The sequence below is a fragment of the Delphinapterus leucas genome, chromosome 17, assembly GCF_059928025.1.
Source record: "Delphinapterus leucas isolate spDelLeu-1000000601 "Yukka" chromosome 17, BTC_Dleu_Yukka2, whole genome shotgun sequence".
Taxonomy (NCBI): domain Eukaryota; kingdom Metazoa; phylum Chordata; class Mammalia; order Artiodactyla; family Monodontidae; genus Delphinapterus; species Delphinapterus leucas.
Window position 1 is genome coordinate 68,244,206 of NC_143145.1, and position 13,559 is coordinate 68,257,764.

General features: G+C 44.2%; 1 protein-coding gene across 1 annotated transcript in view; it reads right to left on the bottom strand.

Moving 5' to 3' along the window:
* Positions 1–2,951: 2,951 nt before the first annotated feature.
* Positions 2,952–13,559, bottom strand: part of LY96 (lymphocyte antigen 96) — a 31,164-nt gene continuing 20,556 nt past the window's right edge. The window contains exons 4-5 of the mRNA XM_022595222.2: positions 3,717–3,769; positions 2,952–3,082 (exon numbers count right to left, since the gene is read on the bottom strand). Coding sequence (XP_022450930.1) covers positions 2,984–3,082; positions 3,717–3,769 — 152 coding nt within the window. The 3' untranslated portion in view covers positions 2,952–2,983. The remainder of the gene's footprint in view (positions 3,083–3,716; positions 3,770–13,559) is intronic.

The following is a 13,559-nucleotide window of genomic DNA, read 5'->3' on the forward strand; positions in this document are numbered from 1 at the left end:
AGTCTCCACTTGGATGTCTAATGATATCTCAACATGTCCATAACGAAGTTCTTGGTTTCCCTCCCTAAAACGTGCTCCTCCCTGACTTCCCCATCTCAAGTAATGGCAACTCCATCCTTCCATTTGCTCAAGCAAAAAAGTTGGAATCATCCCTGACTCCACTCTCTGTCTCATATCCTACATACAACCCATCGACAAAAGTATTTTTGGAGTTGTCTCTACTTACAGAATATATCCACTGTAGGTCACTTCTCACCACCTCCTCCATCATCTTTTACCTGGATTACTTCAAAAGTCTCCCAACTTCCTCCTTCCTTTCCTACTTAGATGATCACAAAAAGCTCCCTAGTTTTTTCCCATGTCTAAGCAGATGGCTGCCAGAATAAGACTTTTTAAAATGTGAACTGACATCGTTCTCCCACATAGACCCCTCCAGGAGCTTTCCATCTCATTCAGAGCAACGGCCAGAGCCCTAGCAATGGCCTATCAAACTCTACAGCACGTGCCTACCCACCGCCAACGCGTACACCTCTCTGACCTCATCTCCCCTCACTCACTTCATCTGAACAGCTCCCTGTTCTTCCTTGACCCCTGGGTCTTTTCATCAGCTGTTCTCTCAGCTACAATGCCTTTACTCCCAGAAAGCCACATGGCCTGCTCCCTCAACTCTTTCAAATATCATCTTCTCAGTGGGGCCTTTCCTGACCACTCTATCTGAAAGCACAACCACCACTACCTCCCCACCCGGGTCCCTACACCCTGCCCTGCTTTATTGTTCTTCATGACACTTACAAAGCATGCTCACTTCTAAAGTAATTTAGTTGTCAGTCTCTTCCCACAAAAATATAAACTCAATGAGGGCAGGGATATGTCTTGCCTGGGTTGTTAAATGCTGTATCCCCAGCATCTAGAACAGGGCCTGACATATAGCAGGAGCTCAATAAATACTAGTTGAATGATTGCAGGAATATTGCTTTCTATAGTTAACCTATTATTTGAATATTTTCTAAGAAGAAAATGTTTGTTTATCCATTCAACAAATATGGATTCAGAGCAAATTCAAGCCTAAGTACTATGCTAGGTGCTGGGTCAAGAGTGCTGAGCAAAACTGAGCTGACTACCCTGTCTGGGATCATGGAGTTGAGTCTTGTGACAGATGGTTGATATAATGACAAAAGGAGTGTCAGGAACTGGAAGGAAGGGACACAGGTAGACAAAAGCATATCACAAAGAAAGCTGGCCCTGCCTGGATGAGGTAAATGTGGGTGGAGGAAAGGGATCTGGGGGACCAAGAAAGCCACAGGAGACTGGAAGCCTGGCTCCATGTTATATAGTTTCTGCAGAATTTTACTCAGGACTGCCTCTGTCCAGTATCAAAAGTGTAAGAGGGGCTTCCCCGGTGGCGCAGTGGTTGAGAGTCCGCCTGCCGATGCGGGGACACGGGTTCGTGCCCCGGTCCAGGAAGATCCCACACGCCGCGGAGCAGCTGGGCCCCTGAGCCATGGCTGCTGAGCCTGCGTGTCTGGAGCCTGTGCTCCGCAACGGGAGAGCCCACAACAGTGAGAGGTCCACGTACTGCAAAAAAAAAAAAAAGTGTAAGAGGTGTGCTTCATGCTACCTGATGATAATTCCCTGGGAAAGTAGCACCTGAGCCAATGAAGATCCACACCTGTTACTGATAAGGCGTAAAGGTCGGGTAATGTGGAGGCATGGGGCTGAGGTAGAGGGAACTGTGTGGGTGAAGGTCCTGGAGTAGGAGGGAGTATGGCACATTCTGGAACACAGAGAGCAAGGGGAGGGTGGTGGGAAAAGGGGCTGGAGAGGGAAAGGGTGGGCAGGGCCTGGCATACTCTCCGAAAGATTCCAGCTTTATCCCGAAAGGCATCAAAAGCCATAGGAAGGGCCTTGTTTGTTTTTGTTTTGTTTTGTTCCATTTGCACTGCAGTGACGTGACAGGACCTGTATTTTGAAAGTATTATTGAAACTACCTTTGTGGAGGATAACTTACCTGAGGTACCTGACCAGGTGCAGGACAATCAGTCAGGAGGCAGCAGAGGAGTCCAGGGGAGAAATGCTGGCAACTTGTCCCAGAGTAGAGGCAGGAAATGGAGAGAAGTCGACCGATTGAAGAGGCTGTATTATGGGCTACGTGTCTATGTGTGCTATGGGCTGAATTGTGAACGTTCAAAATTCACATGCTGAAGCCCTAACCCCCAGTACTTCTGAATGCAACTGGATTTGGAGACAGGGTCTTTAAACAGGTAATTAAGGTAAAATGATGTCACTCAGGGGGGCCCTAAACCAATATGACTGGTGTCCTTATAAGAAGAGGAGACTAGGACACACGCACAGAGGGAAGATAATGTGAAGATACAGGGAGGAGAAGGCCATCTACAAGCTAAGGAGAGAGGCCTCAAAAGGAACCAAATCTGCTGACACTTTGATCTCAGATTTCTAGCCTCCAGAACTGTGAAAAATAAATTTGTTGTTTAGGCCACCCAGTCTGTGGTATTTGCTATGGCAGTCCTAGCAAACTAATACACTGTGCAAAAAAAAATTTAAGTGAAAAGACTTCCCTGATGGAGCCGTGGTTAAGAATCCGCCTGCCAATGCAGGGGACACGGGTTCGAGCCCTGGTCCGGGAGAATCCCACATGCCGCGGAGCAACTAAGCCCGTGCGCCACAACTACTGAGCCTGTGCTCTAGAGCCCACGAGCCACAACTACTGAGCCCGCGTGCTACAACTACTGAAGCCCGCACGCCTAGAGCCCGTACTCTACAACAAGAGAAGCCACTGCAATGAGAAGCCTGTGCACTGCAACGAAGAGTAGCCCCCGCGTGCCGCAACTAGAGAAAGCCTGCGCGCAGCAAAGAAGACACAACACAGCCAAAAATAAATAAATAAAATAAATAAATTAAAAAAAAAAAGATTTTAAATGAAGAATGAAACCTTTGAAAAGTAAAAACATATACTCGATTTATTCTAACTGAAATCAGGGTGGTATATGACGGTAAAGTTCAAGCAAAGGAGCCTTTCTTCAGTGTTCCCAGCAATGGCTTCTGTAATACACTTGTATCGTCCCTAAAACGAGTAGTAAGAAATACAAGTAATATAAAATGTTAGATGCTTCTATTTTGTAAGACTTTTATAAGAATTTTATCTTACTAGGAGAAAGCCATTTAAATTGAATTGGTTTTTACTTTCTCAGTTTTCTAGCCTAGCCTATGAAATCTTCAAACATTAGATATAATTTGTAACAAAATAGGTAAAGAATATGCACTATTAATGTTTATCTTAAAATAGTTACCAAAAGTGAAACATGTGCAAAATTTCATTGCATTTCTAATGCAAATATCTAAAATTACATCATTATTATCCATGGAGGCAGTCACTGAGTTATACACAATGGTCCTACAGTGCTTTCACCCAAAGATCATTCAACATATTAACGATGAGCATTACTTTTAGCAAGGTATGTTGGAAGGAAAAAATAAAATTTAAAAAGGGCTTTCTTTGGTGTACGTTTTCTATTTTTTCCATATTCCACAGAAAGAAGAAAGAGCAAAATATCAAAAACCAAAAAGAAGTGAAAAAAAGCCTTGAACATCTTAATCTTGAATCGATATTTTTAGAAGCTGTGAATCGCTTGTTTCAAATTCTTAACACATCTGTTACTGCAAAAGGTTAAGGAAGTACAAAATGACTTGAACAATACCTCAGAAAATCGTATTCCCTTGAAGGAGAATGATATTGTTGTGTTCACAGTCTCTACAACCAAAATACAAAATAAAGTTATTGGCTAACATCAGGTGATTTTTTTTGTTTGTAGTCCACAGTGCACCTCTTACAATTTTACTACTGGCAGAAGCAATCCCAAGCCAAATTGTAGAGAAATAATGAATCTTATACCCTGGCTACGATTCTCCTGCGGCTTCCTCTGCCACACTGAGCCAGCCCCTCTCAGTATCAGCCTATATCTCATCCCTTAGCGGATACGAACTTGTAAGGCCCACTGGTCTCAATAATGAATGAATCATGAACAAGCTAGTGCTAATATGCTTCATCCCAAGTTACGTATGTGCATATTTATTGTTGCTGCCTCTTAGCAGGGAATGATAAAGAAAAATCTTCCTAAAGGTGGAGGAGAGATTTGGGAGGGCAGCCAGGATACCAAATCTCCTTCCAATCCCACCACCGAGAAGCCTAGCTATGTAGTCACTTGAAATGCACAGCCATGGGCCTGGCGCTGAGGAAGCTGTGGGACAGAGTCAGAAATGCAGGAAAAACCACACTCCACTGACCCAGTCAGAAACAACAAAGGAGTGAACTTACAGGGTAGGGATAGAAAGAGAAATGTTCTGAACCTCTAACAAAAGCAGTATTGACCAAAAATCTTTCTTAAAGTAATATAAATAGTCAAGTGCAAACTTTATTGATTATTTTTCTCCAAGTTGGCTAAAGACAATCCTTACCAGCAAACGAATAGATTATGTCTACATCTATACCTTCATTTCTCACAAATAAGCATTTATTTATTTGCTTCTGGGAGTATTGTTATTAGGGGTACTAATACATTAAGATGTTGGTTCTTGAACTTAGTAAAGTGATCATATCTTCATGATCTTATGATCTTTCATTCAAGGCTAATCCAATTCAAATTTAATAGTTCAACCAATATTTATCGAAAGCCTACTATGTACCAGGGACTGGGGATACAAGGTTTAGTACAATACTATCCTTTCCCTCAAAGAGTTAAAGTCTTTTGGGGACACAGACATGCAAAGAAACCATTCCAAATACAATGTGCAATGAAAAGATGCAGTAAGGATAAAGGCAGGATAGCACTTTTGTTAAGAGTGATGGCTCTGGGACCTGAACTGCTTGGATTTGAATCCCAGCTCCTCTACTTACTCAGTGTGTGACCTTGGACAAGTCACTTAACTTCTCTGTGCCTCAGTGAAACGAGGCAGTGGATAATAACACCTACCTCACAGGATTATTCTGAGGGTGTCAAATGAAAAAAATGCACAGCCTATAGTTAAGAATTATGCTTTATTCGGTGGACGTACTGAGGACTTAAGCCTGGGAGACAGTCTCGCAGATAGTTCTGAGGCACTGCTCCAAAGAGGTAAGCGAGGAGCCAGAATATATAGAAGTTTTTCCAAAAAAAACTGAGGCAGTCGGAACATCAAAAGATTACTGTAAATTAAAGAAAAACCAGACCTCTCAAGTTCATGAATTTAGCACTTTTCCATGTATGGGAAGATGCAAGAGTCTGGGCTCGCTGAATCATTCCTTTGATGTGCACCTTAACTATCTAGGGCCGGTATCCTGTGTTCTCCATCCTGAAACCCCTCAGAGTCTACCATGGTGCGGGGGGAAAGGGAGGGAAGGGAGGGGGCGGCTGCAGTGGCTGAAGCCTTGATGGCCACAACATTCTTTGTTTACTGATATGGCAGGTGACATTCTCTGTCCACAAGGGCTATATAAGTTAATACATGTAAGCGCTCAGAACAAGGCCTGGAACATAGCACTCATTAAATGTTATTAACATTCAAATGTCATTTATTATAACATTAACTGTTACTCCTTTCTAGACCCCCCTCCCATGGCATCTTGCAAATAATAATGATAATGTTATGAATATTATAGTTGATGTTAATATTATTGTTATTGTGACAGTAGGACCGTCATAAAAGATGGGAAGGAAGGCAGGGGGTACATTCCAGGTGGCTGGAAAAAGAGGAGCAAAGGCAGGAAGGTGAAAATCAGTATAGCTTACATGTATGCCTGCAAGGGGCTCAATGTTATTAAAGCAAAGAAGCAGCAGGGGGCTTCCCTGGTGGCGCAGTGGTTGAGAGTCCGCCTGCCGATGCAGGGGACACGGGTTCGTGCCCCGGTCCGGGAGGATCCCACATGCCGCGGAGCGGCTGGGCCCGTGAGCCATGGCCGCTGAGCCTGCGCGTCCGGAGCCTGTGCTCCGCAACGGGAGAGGCCACAACAGTGAGAGGCCCGCGTACCGCAAAAAAAAAAAAAAAAAAATAGAAGCAGCAGGAGTGCTAAGAAGTAAACCTGAAGAAGTAAGCGTGAATGCACTCAGGTTCCACACTAAGAGAATGGAGGTGATAGGGAAACATCCAAGGATGTGAAATGGTCAGAGTTTGTTTAGAGAGATGAGTCACATGACTGTATAGTAGCTGGATTTAAGGGTAGCACTGAAAGTCAGGGAGATCCATGAGAGCCCAGGAGGCAGTGACAGTGGTGAAGAGAAAAGGAGGTAAATGCCTCCCGTGACCTCCATCTCAGGTAACCTCCCTCATTATGCTCTGTCTCATCATCCTGCTGCTTTCCTTGACAGCACTTATCGTAAACTGAATCTTATTTCACTTTCATCTTTATCTTCTTTTGTGACCTAGTTACCATCTTGTTTCCTCCACTGGCCTACAAGCTCCATGAGGACAGGGGCTTTGCTTTGGGCACTTCTGAATTTCCAGCTCTTGGTACTACCTGGTCCCTGCATACCTGGCTCCAAAATCAGCTACATAATTTGCAAGGCTAAGCACAAAATGAAAATGGGAGGGCACTTATTCAGAAAGCACGGGAAACATCCATTAAAGGTACTAAAATATAAAGTCTTTTCCTTTCTTCCAAGTCTCTCTCTCCCTCTCTCTAGACTAGTCATGAGTTTTAAAAATTTTTTCTTTCAATTTTATTGAGATATAATTGACATATAGCACAGAAATTTAAGGTGTACAGCATAATGACTTGACCTACATACACTGCCAAATGATTATCACGGTAATCCATCACCTCATAAAACCAAAAAAAAAGAAAAAGAAAGAAAGAAAAAAATGGTTTTTTTCCTTGTGATAAGAGCTTTTAGGATCTACTCTCTTAGCAACTTACAGATACACCACACAGCAGCGCTAACTACAGTCACTGCCATATTTTTTGTTTCCTATTTAATGTATTCAAAATAAAACAAAAATTTTAATCATTAGCATGAATTTTACCACTCCCCTTTATATTGTACAATGCCGACTGTAAACACAAATATCAGAGCATTTAACTCTGAGGCAGAATCACTGAAGTTTTGCAATTTATATTCCGTGGCTCGTTCCCAGAAGGTGCCTGAAGCTGGTCAGGAGAAAGTGACCTAAGCCAGGCTCAGGAAGTTTGGAAGGAGGAAGAGAAGGTACCCCAGGCATGAAAGAATCTGAGGGAATGTTCCCTGGCACAGGGTGCAAGGTAAGTGTAGAAGCTCACAGGCACCCAGGGGCTGCTCCACAATGACCTGGGGGTGGGAGCGGGGGGACACCTGTGCAAAGCCTGGGCCTGACAGGGTCGCCCTCCCACATGCTGCCAGGTGCCTCATACCCCAGAACGGGGCAAGGAAGCCAAATCGGGCATCTTTCTTTACCACAGGCCTGCAGATCCACAAGTGACCCTCAAAGGTTTTGCAACCTCTGTGCAATACCTCCATGAGCTGCCTGCCGCGGGGCAGACCGTCTGGCCCCCACCTAGTCACCCACTAAACAGTGCCGCGGTGCTGCCAGCCCAGGTGGGGTGGCCACTGCCATACCCCAGCCCAGACACTGCAGGATACCATGCCTGACCCTGACCCTCCCTGCTCCGGGCCTCCACCAGGGGCACAGGGTGGCAGGTGTCACTGGATGGGATGAGAGGGGAGATGCCAGACAGGGCCCAGGGCACCAGCACGTAGTGAGCAGCAGGGAGCCAAGAACCTGTCCAGGGGAGGTGGGCACATACACCACTGTCCCATCACACTTTGTGTACAAAACACACGCTCAAAGATAAAATGACTAAGCATCTCAAGACTGTGATCCCAGAATAGTACACCCCAAATGTGAAGCCCTTCTAAGTATAGGGCCCTGGTTGTGAAGCAAACCCAGTCAGCTTTGTAGGAGGGAGAGAGGGAGGGAGGGAGACGGATGGGACTTGAGTTTGAGGAAGAAATCAAGAATAACTCCCAAGGGACTTCCCTGGTGGTCCAGTGGTTAAGACTCGGAGCTTCCATGGCAGGGGGCACGGGTTCAATCCCTGGTCAGGGAATTAAGATCCCGCACGCCACACTGCAGCCAAAAAAAAAAAAAAAAGTAACTCCCAAATCTCTATCTGGGGGAACTGCCCAAATGTTTACCAGGTCACGTGGGAAGGAGCTCTAACCTCTTCTGTGGAGTAGCCCTCTTTTTTCAACTGTTTTGTCTTTCTTTCTGAGAAAGACATATCTCCCACTCTCCTCTTATGGGAAGTTAGCTTGAAGCCTCTTGAAGGAGCCAAGAGAGAACCCAGTTAGAGTCAGAGAAAAGGAAGGCAGAACCTCAGGTTAGGCCCTTCTCTGCTCTTCCCGAAAGGGATCCACGCAGCTCACCAGTGGTCCAGTCCAGGTCTCCTGGCAACTATGCAGGACGCAGGACCCAAGCCTGGGATGGTGTTATGGGGTTGCACAGTGTCCCCCCAAAAGATATATTCAAGTCCTAACCCCCAGTACCTGTGAATATGGCCTTATTTGAAAATAGGATATTTGCAGACAGTCAAACTAAGATGAAGTAATTAAGGTGGGCCCTAATTGAATATGACTGTGTCCTTATGAAAAGGGGAAATTTGGACATGCAGACTGACATGCATAAAGGGGAGACCACATGAAGGCACAGGAAGAAGAAGGTTATCTACAAGGCAAGAGTCTCCTGGGGCCGTCAGATCCTAGGAGAGAGGCCTGGAGCAGATCCTTCCCGAGAGCCTTCAGAGAGAGCACAGCCCTACCAGCACCTTGATCTCAGACTTCTAGCTTACAGAACTGTTAGATGATAAATCTCTGTTGTTCTAAGCCACCCAGTTTGTGATACCTTGTTACAGCAACCCTTGCAAAATCCTGAAAATAGGGCTAACAGACTTATTAAGTTTAAAACACCTTTGAAATATCCATTTATTTATTCATAAATGTGTTTTTGAAAGAAATGAAGGTGTGTGTGTGTGTGTGTGTGTGTGTGTGTGTAAGAAGTGGAGGGACTTCCCTCGTGGTCCAGTGGGTAAGACTCTGTGCTCCCAATTCAGGGGGCCCAGGTTCGATCCCTCGTCAGGGAACTAGATCCCACATGCACGCCGCAGCTAAGGAGTCCATATGCCGCAATGAAGATCCCACGTACCGCAACTAAGACCCGGCGCAGCCAAAATAAATAAATTAATTAAATAAATATTTTTTAAAAATAAAAGAAGTGGAATGATTATGTGTAATTTTTATTTTATGTTCACTTGCCCATATTTTCTAAATATCATATCCTAAAAATGTATGACCTTTGTAACAACTAAAAAAAGGAAAGTTATTTTAAAAGTTGGTAAGTATGTTCCTTACTCGTTTGATTCCCAAATTTTCAAGGGACGGTTGACAGCATCAATGCTTCTTAAATCAGAATGTCCTGAGCTCTAAGCCCATATATTCGGCTGCCAGATGGACATGTTTATTTCAATGTTCCCAAATGACCTTGAGCCCAACCTGCCAAACCAGAACTCGCTATCCTTCTCTTTAAAAATCTGCCCCTTCCTTTTGCACACATCATTGCTGATAATGGCACTTCCGTCCATCCAGTCAACGGCCCTGGAGCAGTTGTTGATTGATGTAATGTTTGCCTGCCACATGAGATCAGTGAGCACTTCCCACCTGTCCTGTTCCTCAATACGCTCTCTTTCATCTCCTCCTCTTTACTCCCAGGGCCGCCCTCGTGGTCCCTCAACAGCCTCCCAGCTGTGTTTCCTTCCATCCAAGTTTCTTGCCTCAGCCAACCCCACCTCCTTTTGAGACAGGCTGGGACCTGGGACCCTTTGCTGCAGTGCTTGCACCTGGACTAACGTCTCCTCCAGCAACAAAGCATAGGGAAACTGTAAGGGAGGAAAAATAACTGCATGCAGGCCCAGTTGGGGCAAATTATGGACAACAAGATACAAAAAGGCCAAAAACAACCCCAACTGCCACTTCTGAAGAGCCGGAAGCAAAAACTGGGTGTCAGGGGCAAAAGCAGGGTACTGCACATGCCCCCTGCACCCACCACCACCTAAGGGGTGGGCAGACCACCTAAGCCACGCCTCTGGCCGACCCCTAGCCAGCTCACCCCACCTCGGGAAGGGAGCGAGCAAGGGAATCTGTTACGAGCAGGGGCTACTCATTGTTGCGGTGCGCAGGCTTCTCACTGCGGTGGCTTCCCTTGTTGCGGAGCACAGGCTCTAGGCGCACGGGCTTCAGCAGCTGTGGCACGCGGGCTCTAGAGCACAGGCTCAGTAGTTGTGGCGCACGGGCTTAGTTGCTCTGTGGCATGTGGGATCTTCCCGGACCAGGGCTCGAACCCGTGTCCCCTGCATTGTCAGGCAGATTCTTAACCAGTGCATCACCAGGGAAGTCCCTCTTATCAATTTCTATCGATCAGGGAAGGCTAAGAACCCTGGTCGGTAACACTTCCATAAGGACCTTAGTTATGTGCAAAAATGGAAATCTCAGTGGGTCATCCCCACCCCCTAACAACAAGATACAGGCCAATATTTTATGCATGACTTACATGTTGGCTCCTTCCCCCTTTTCTAGGCTCACCTCCAGCAATTCCCCACAAACACATTCTGCTCCAGCTACAAAAAAGATACTCCCCAAATAAAACATATTCCTTCGTGGCTAGATACGTTTGCATATGCTATTTCCTCTCAGGGAATGTCCTTTTTCCTCACTCTCTGATGTTCTCAGACTCAAGATTCTAATAAAAGACTCTCTGAAGCCTTATCTGAGTTCTCCTGTCACAGTAAGTTGGTAACTATGCAGTTAAGACTAAGAGCATATAATCTATTAGCATTTATGACATTTCCTTGTAACATTTGTTCCCATGACTATTTTTCCCAGAACAGAGTGACCTTCTGAAGAGAGAGAACCTATCATTCAACTTTGGATCACCACAACCTAAATCATGGCTCGCTCAAATTAGGTTCAACAGATGTTTGTGGAAGGCAGGGAGGGGAGGTGGGAAGAAGCAGGCAGGCTGGGTTGAGTCTGATACATCTTTGATCTCAAGAAAGTGAAACCTTGAAAAGTCACATAAATGTCAACATAATCCCACAGAGATTAAGTGAAATAATTGTAAAGCTGTTGTATGAGAGAAATGGACATTTTTTAAACAACAGTAATCTACCAAGAGGATTTCTTTCATTTTTGTTGATCTTAGGTCCCTGACCAGGGATTGAACCCATGCACCCCGCAGTGGAAGCGTGGAGTCCTAACCACTGGACCGCCAGGGAAGTCCCGAGGATTTCTTTCAAAGGGAGAGAAAGCATGGCCAGTGGAAGAGTAGTTCTTAAGAGTTAGGAGGCTACTCCATTACCAGATCTCCAAATGACCAAGGGCACGTTACTGAACCACTGCCGACATCGGTTTCCTCACTTATAAAAATGACAGGACTATAAATAAAGTCAGGAACAAAAGAAGGATCCTATTATGTACATGAATATTTAATCACCATAATTCTAGAATTCTCACGCTGAGCACCTGTACTAAGCTTTTTAACACACATTCTCTAATTTAATCCTTAAAACCATGTAAAATAGGTTTCACCGTCCCCATTTCCCGGATGAGGAAAACGAGGTTGATAAGAGGTTAAATAACACCCAAGGTCACATTGCTGATAGGTGGAAAAGCTGGGACACTGACTCAGGTGTTTATGGCTCTGAGCCCAGACTCATAAGCAATGCCAGCTCCACAATGTGTATGTGGCTTGGGTGTGGCAGACAAGTTAGAGATGAGGAGAGTCGGTTGGCTGGGAGACATATCTTGAAGCTTCATTTGCATAGCAAGTAGATTGGTTTACTTAGAAACTTTTTTTTTTTTTTGGCCACACTGCACAGCTTGTGGGATCTTAGTTCCCCAAGCAGGGATCGAATGTGGGCCCTCGGCAGTGAAAGCGCAGAGTTCCAACCACTGGACCACCAGGGAACTCCCAGAAACTTTTTTTTTTATTGACTGCTAAAAAATGTATAATCCAATTGATGTCCCTGTCAAAGCAAGTATAAGCCTTTCTGTCAAGAATTTTTATATTACTCTCATTCCATTAATTCTCTACCGTTATTTTCCATTTTTGTCACAACTAATTTTTGTCTATCTAATTTATGTTATGTTGCTCAAATTAACGTATGCATGTAAACTACCTGAAATCTGTTTTTAAACAAGAGAGGGCACTGGTTACTGGTAAATAATTATAGGGGAAAACATTCAACTGCAATAGTAATTTTAAAAATGTTAATAAAAAACAATTAGGCTTGGGGGCTTCCCTGGTGGCGCAGAGGTTGAGAATCCGCCTGCCAATGCAGGGGACACGGGTTCGAGCCCTGGTGTGGGAAGATCCCACATGCCGCGGAGCAACTAGGCCTGTGAGCCACAACTACTGAGCCTGCGTGTCTGGAGCCTGTGCTCCGCAGCAAGAGAGGCCGCGATAGTGAGAGGCCCGTGCACCGCGATGAAGAGTGGCCCCCGCTCGCCGCAACTAGAGAAAGCCCTCTCACAGAAACGAAGACCCAACAGATCCAAAAATAAAAAAATAATAAATTTATTTTTTAAAAAAAATTAGGCTTAAGTTTTTTAACCTAATAAAGTTTTTTAAAAACTTCTTTTTTAAAATGATAATGCCCTATACCCTGAGAAAACCATAATTCAGAAGGAGTCATGTACCACAATGTTCATTGCAGCTCTACTTACAATAGCCAGGACATGGAAGCAACCTAAATGTCCATCAACAGATGAATGGATAAAGAAGATGTGGCACATATATACAATGGAATATTACTCAGTCGTAAAAAGAAATGAAATTGAGTTATTTGTAGTGAGGTGGATGGACCTACAGACTGTCATACAGAGTGAAGTAAGTCACAAAGAGAAAAACAAATACCATATGCTAACACATATATATGGAATCTAAAAAAAAAAATGGTTCTGAAGACATAGAGAATGGACTTGAGGACACAGGGAGGGGGAAGGGTAAACTGGGACAAAGTGAGAGAGTGGCATGGACATATATACACTACCAAATGTAAAATAGATAGCTAGTGGGAAGCAGCCGCATAGCACAGGGAGATCAGCTCGGTGCTTTGTGACCACCTACAGGGGTGGGATAGGGAGGGTGGGAGGGAGATGCAAGAGGGAGGGATATGGGGATATATGTATACGTATAGCTGATTCACTTTATTATAAAGCAGAAACTAACACACCATTGTAAATCAATTATAACCCAATAAAAATTTTTAAAAATAAAATGATAATGCCCAATGTTAACAAGACAGAGATTAAACTACTATATGTATACATTGCCGGTGGTACAATGTATAAACTGACACAATCTTTCAGAAAAGTAATTCGCCCTTATGTAAACAAAACCACATAGATTCAAACCATTTAAGCTCAGGAATCTCCCTTGGAGTTATGTGTTAACTCCTTCTTCCAAACATGAGAATATTCAAATTTAAAATATGAGAATATTTATATATGCATTATAATATTATTTATAATAGTAAAAAT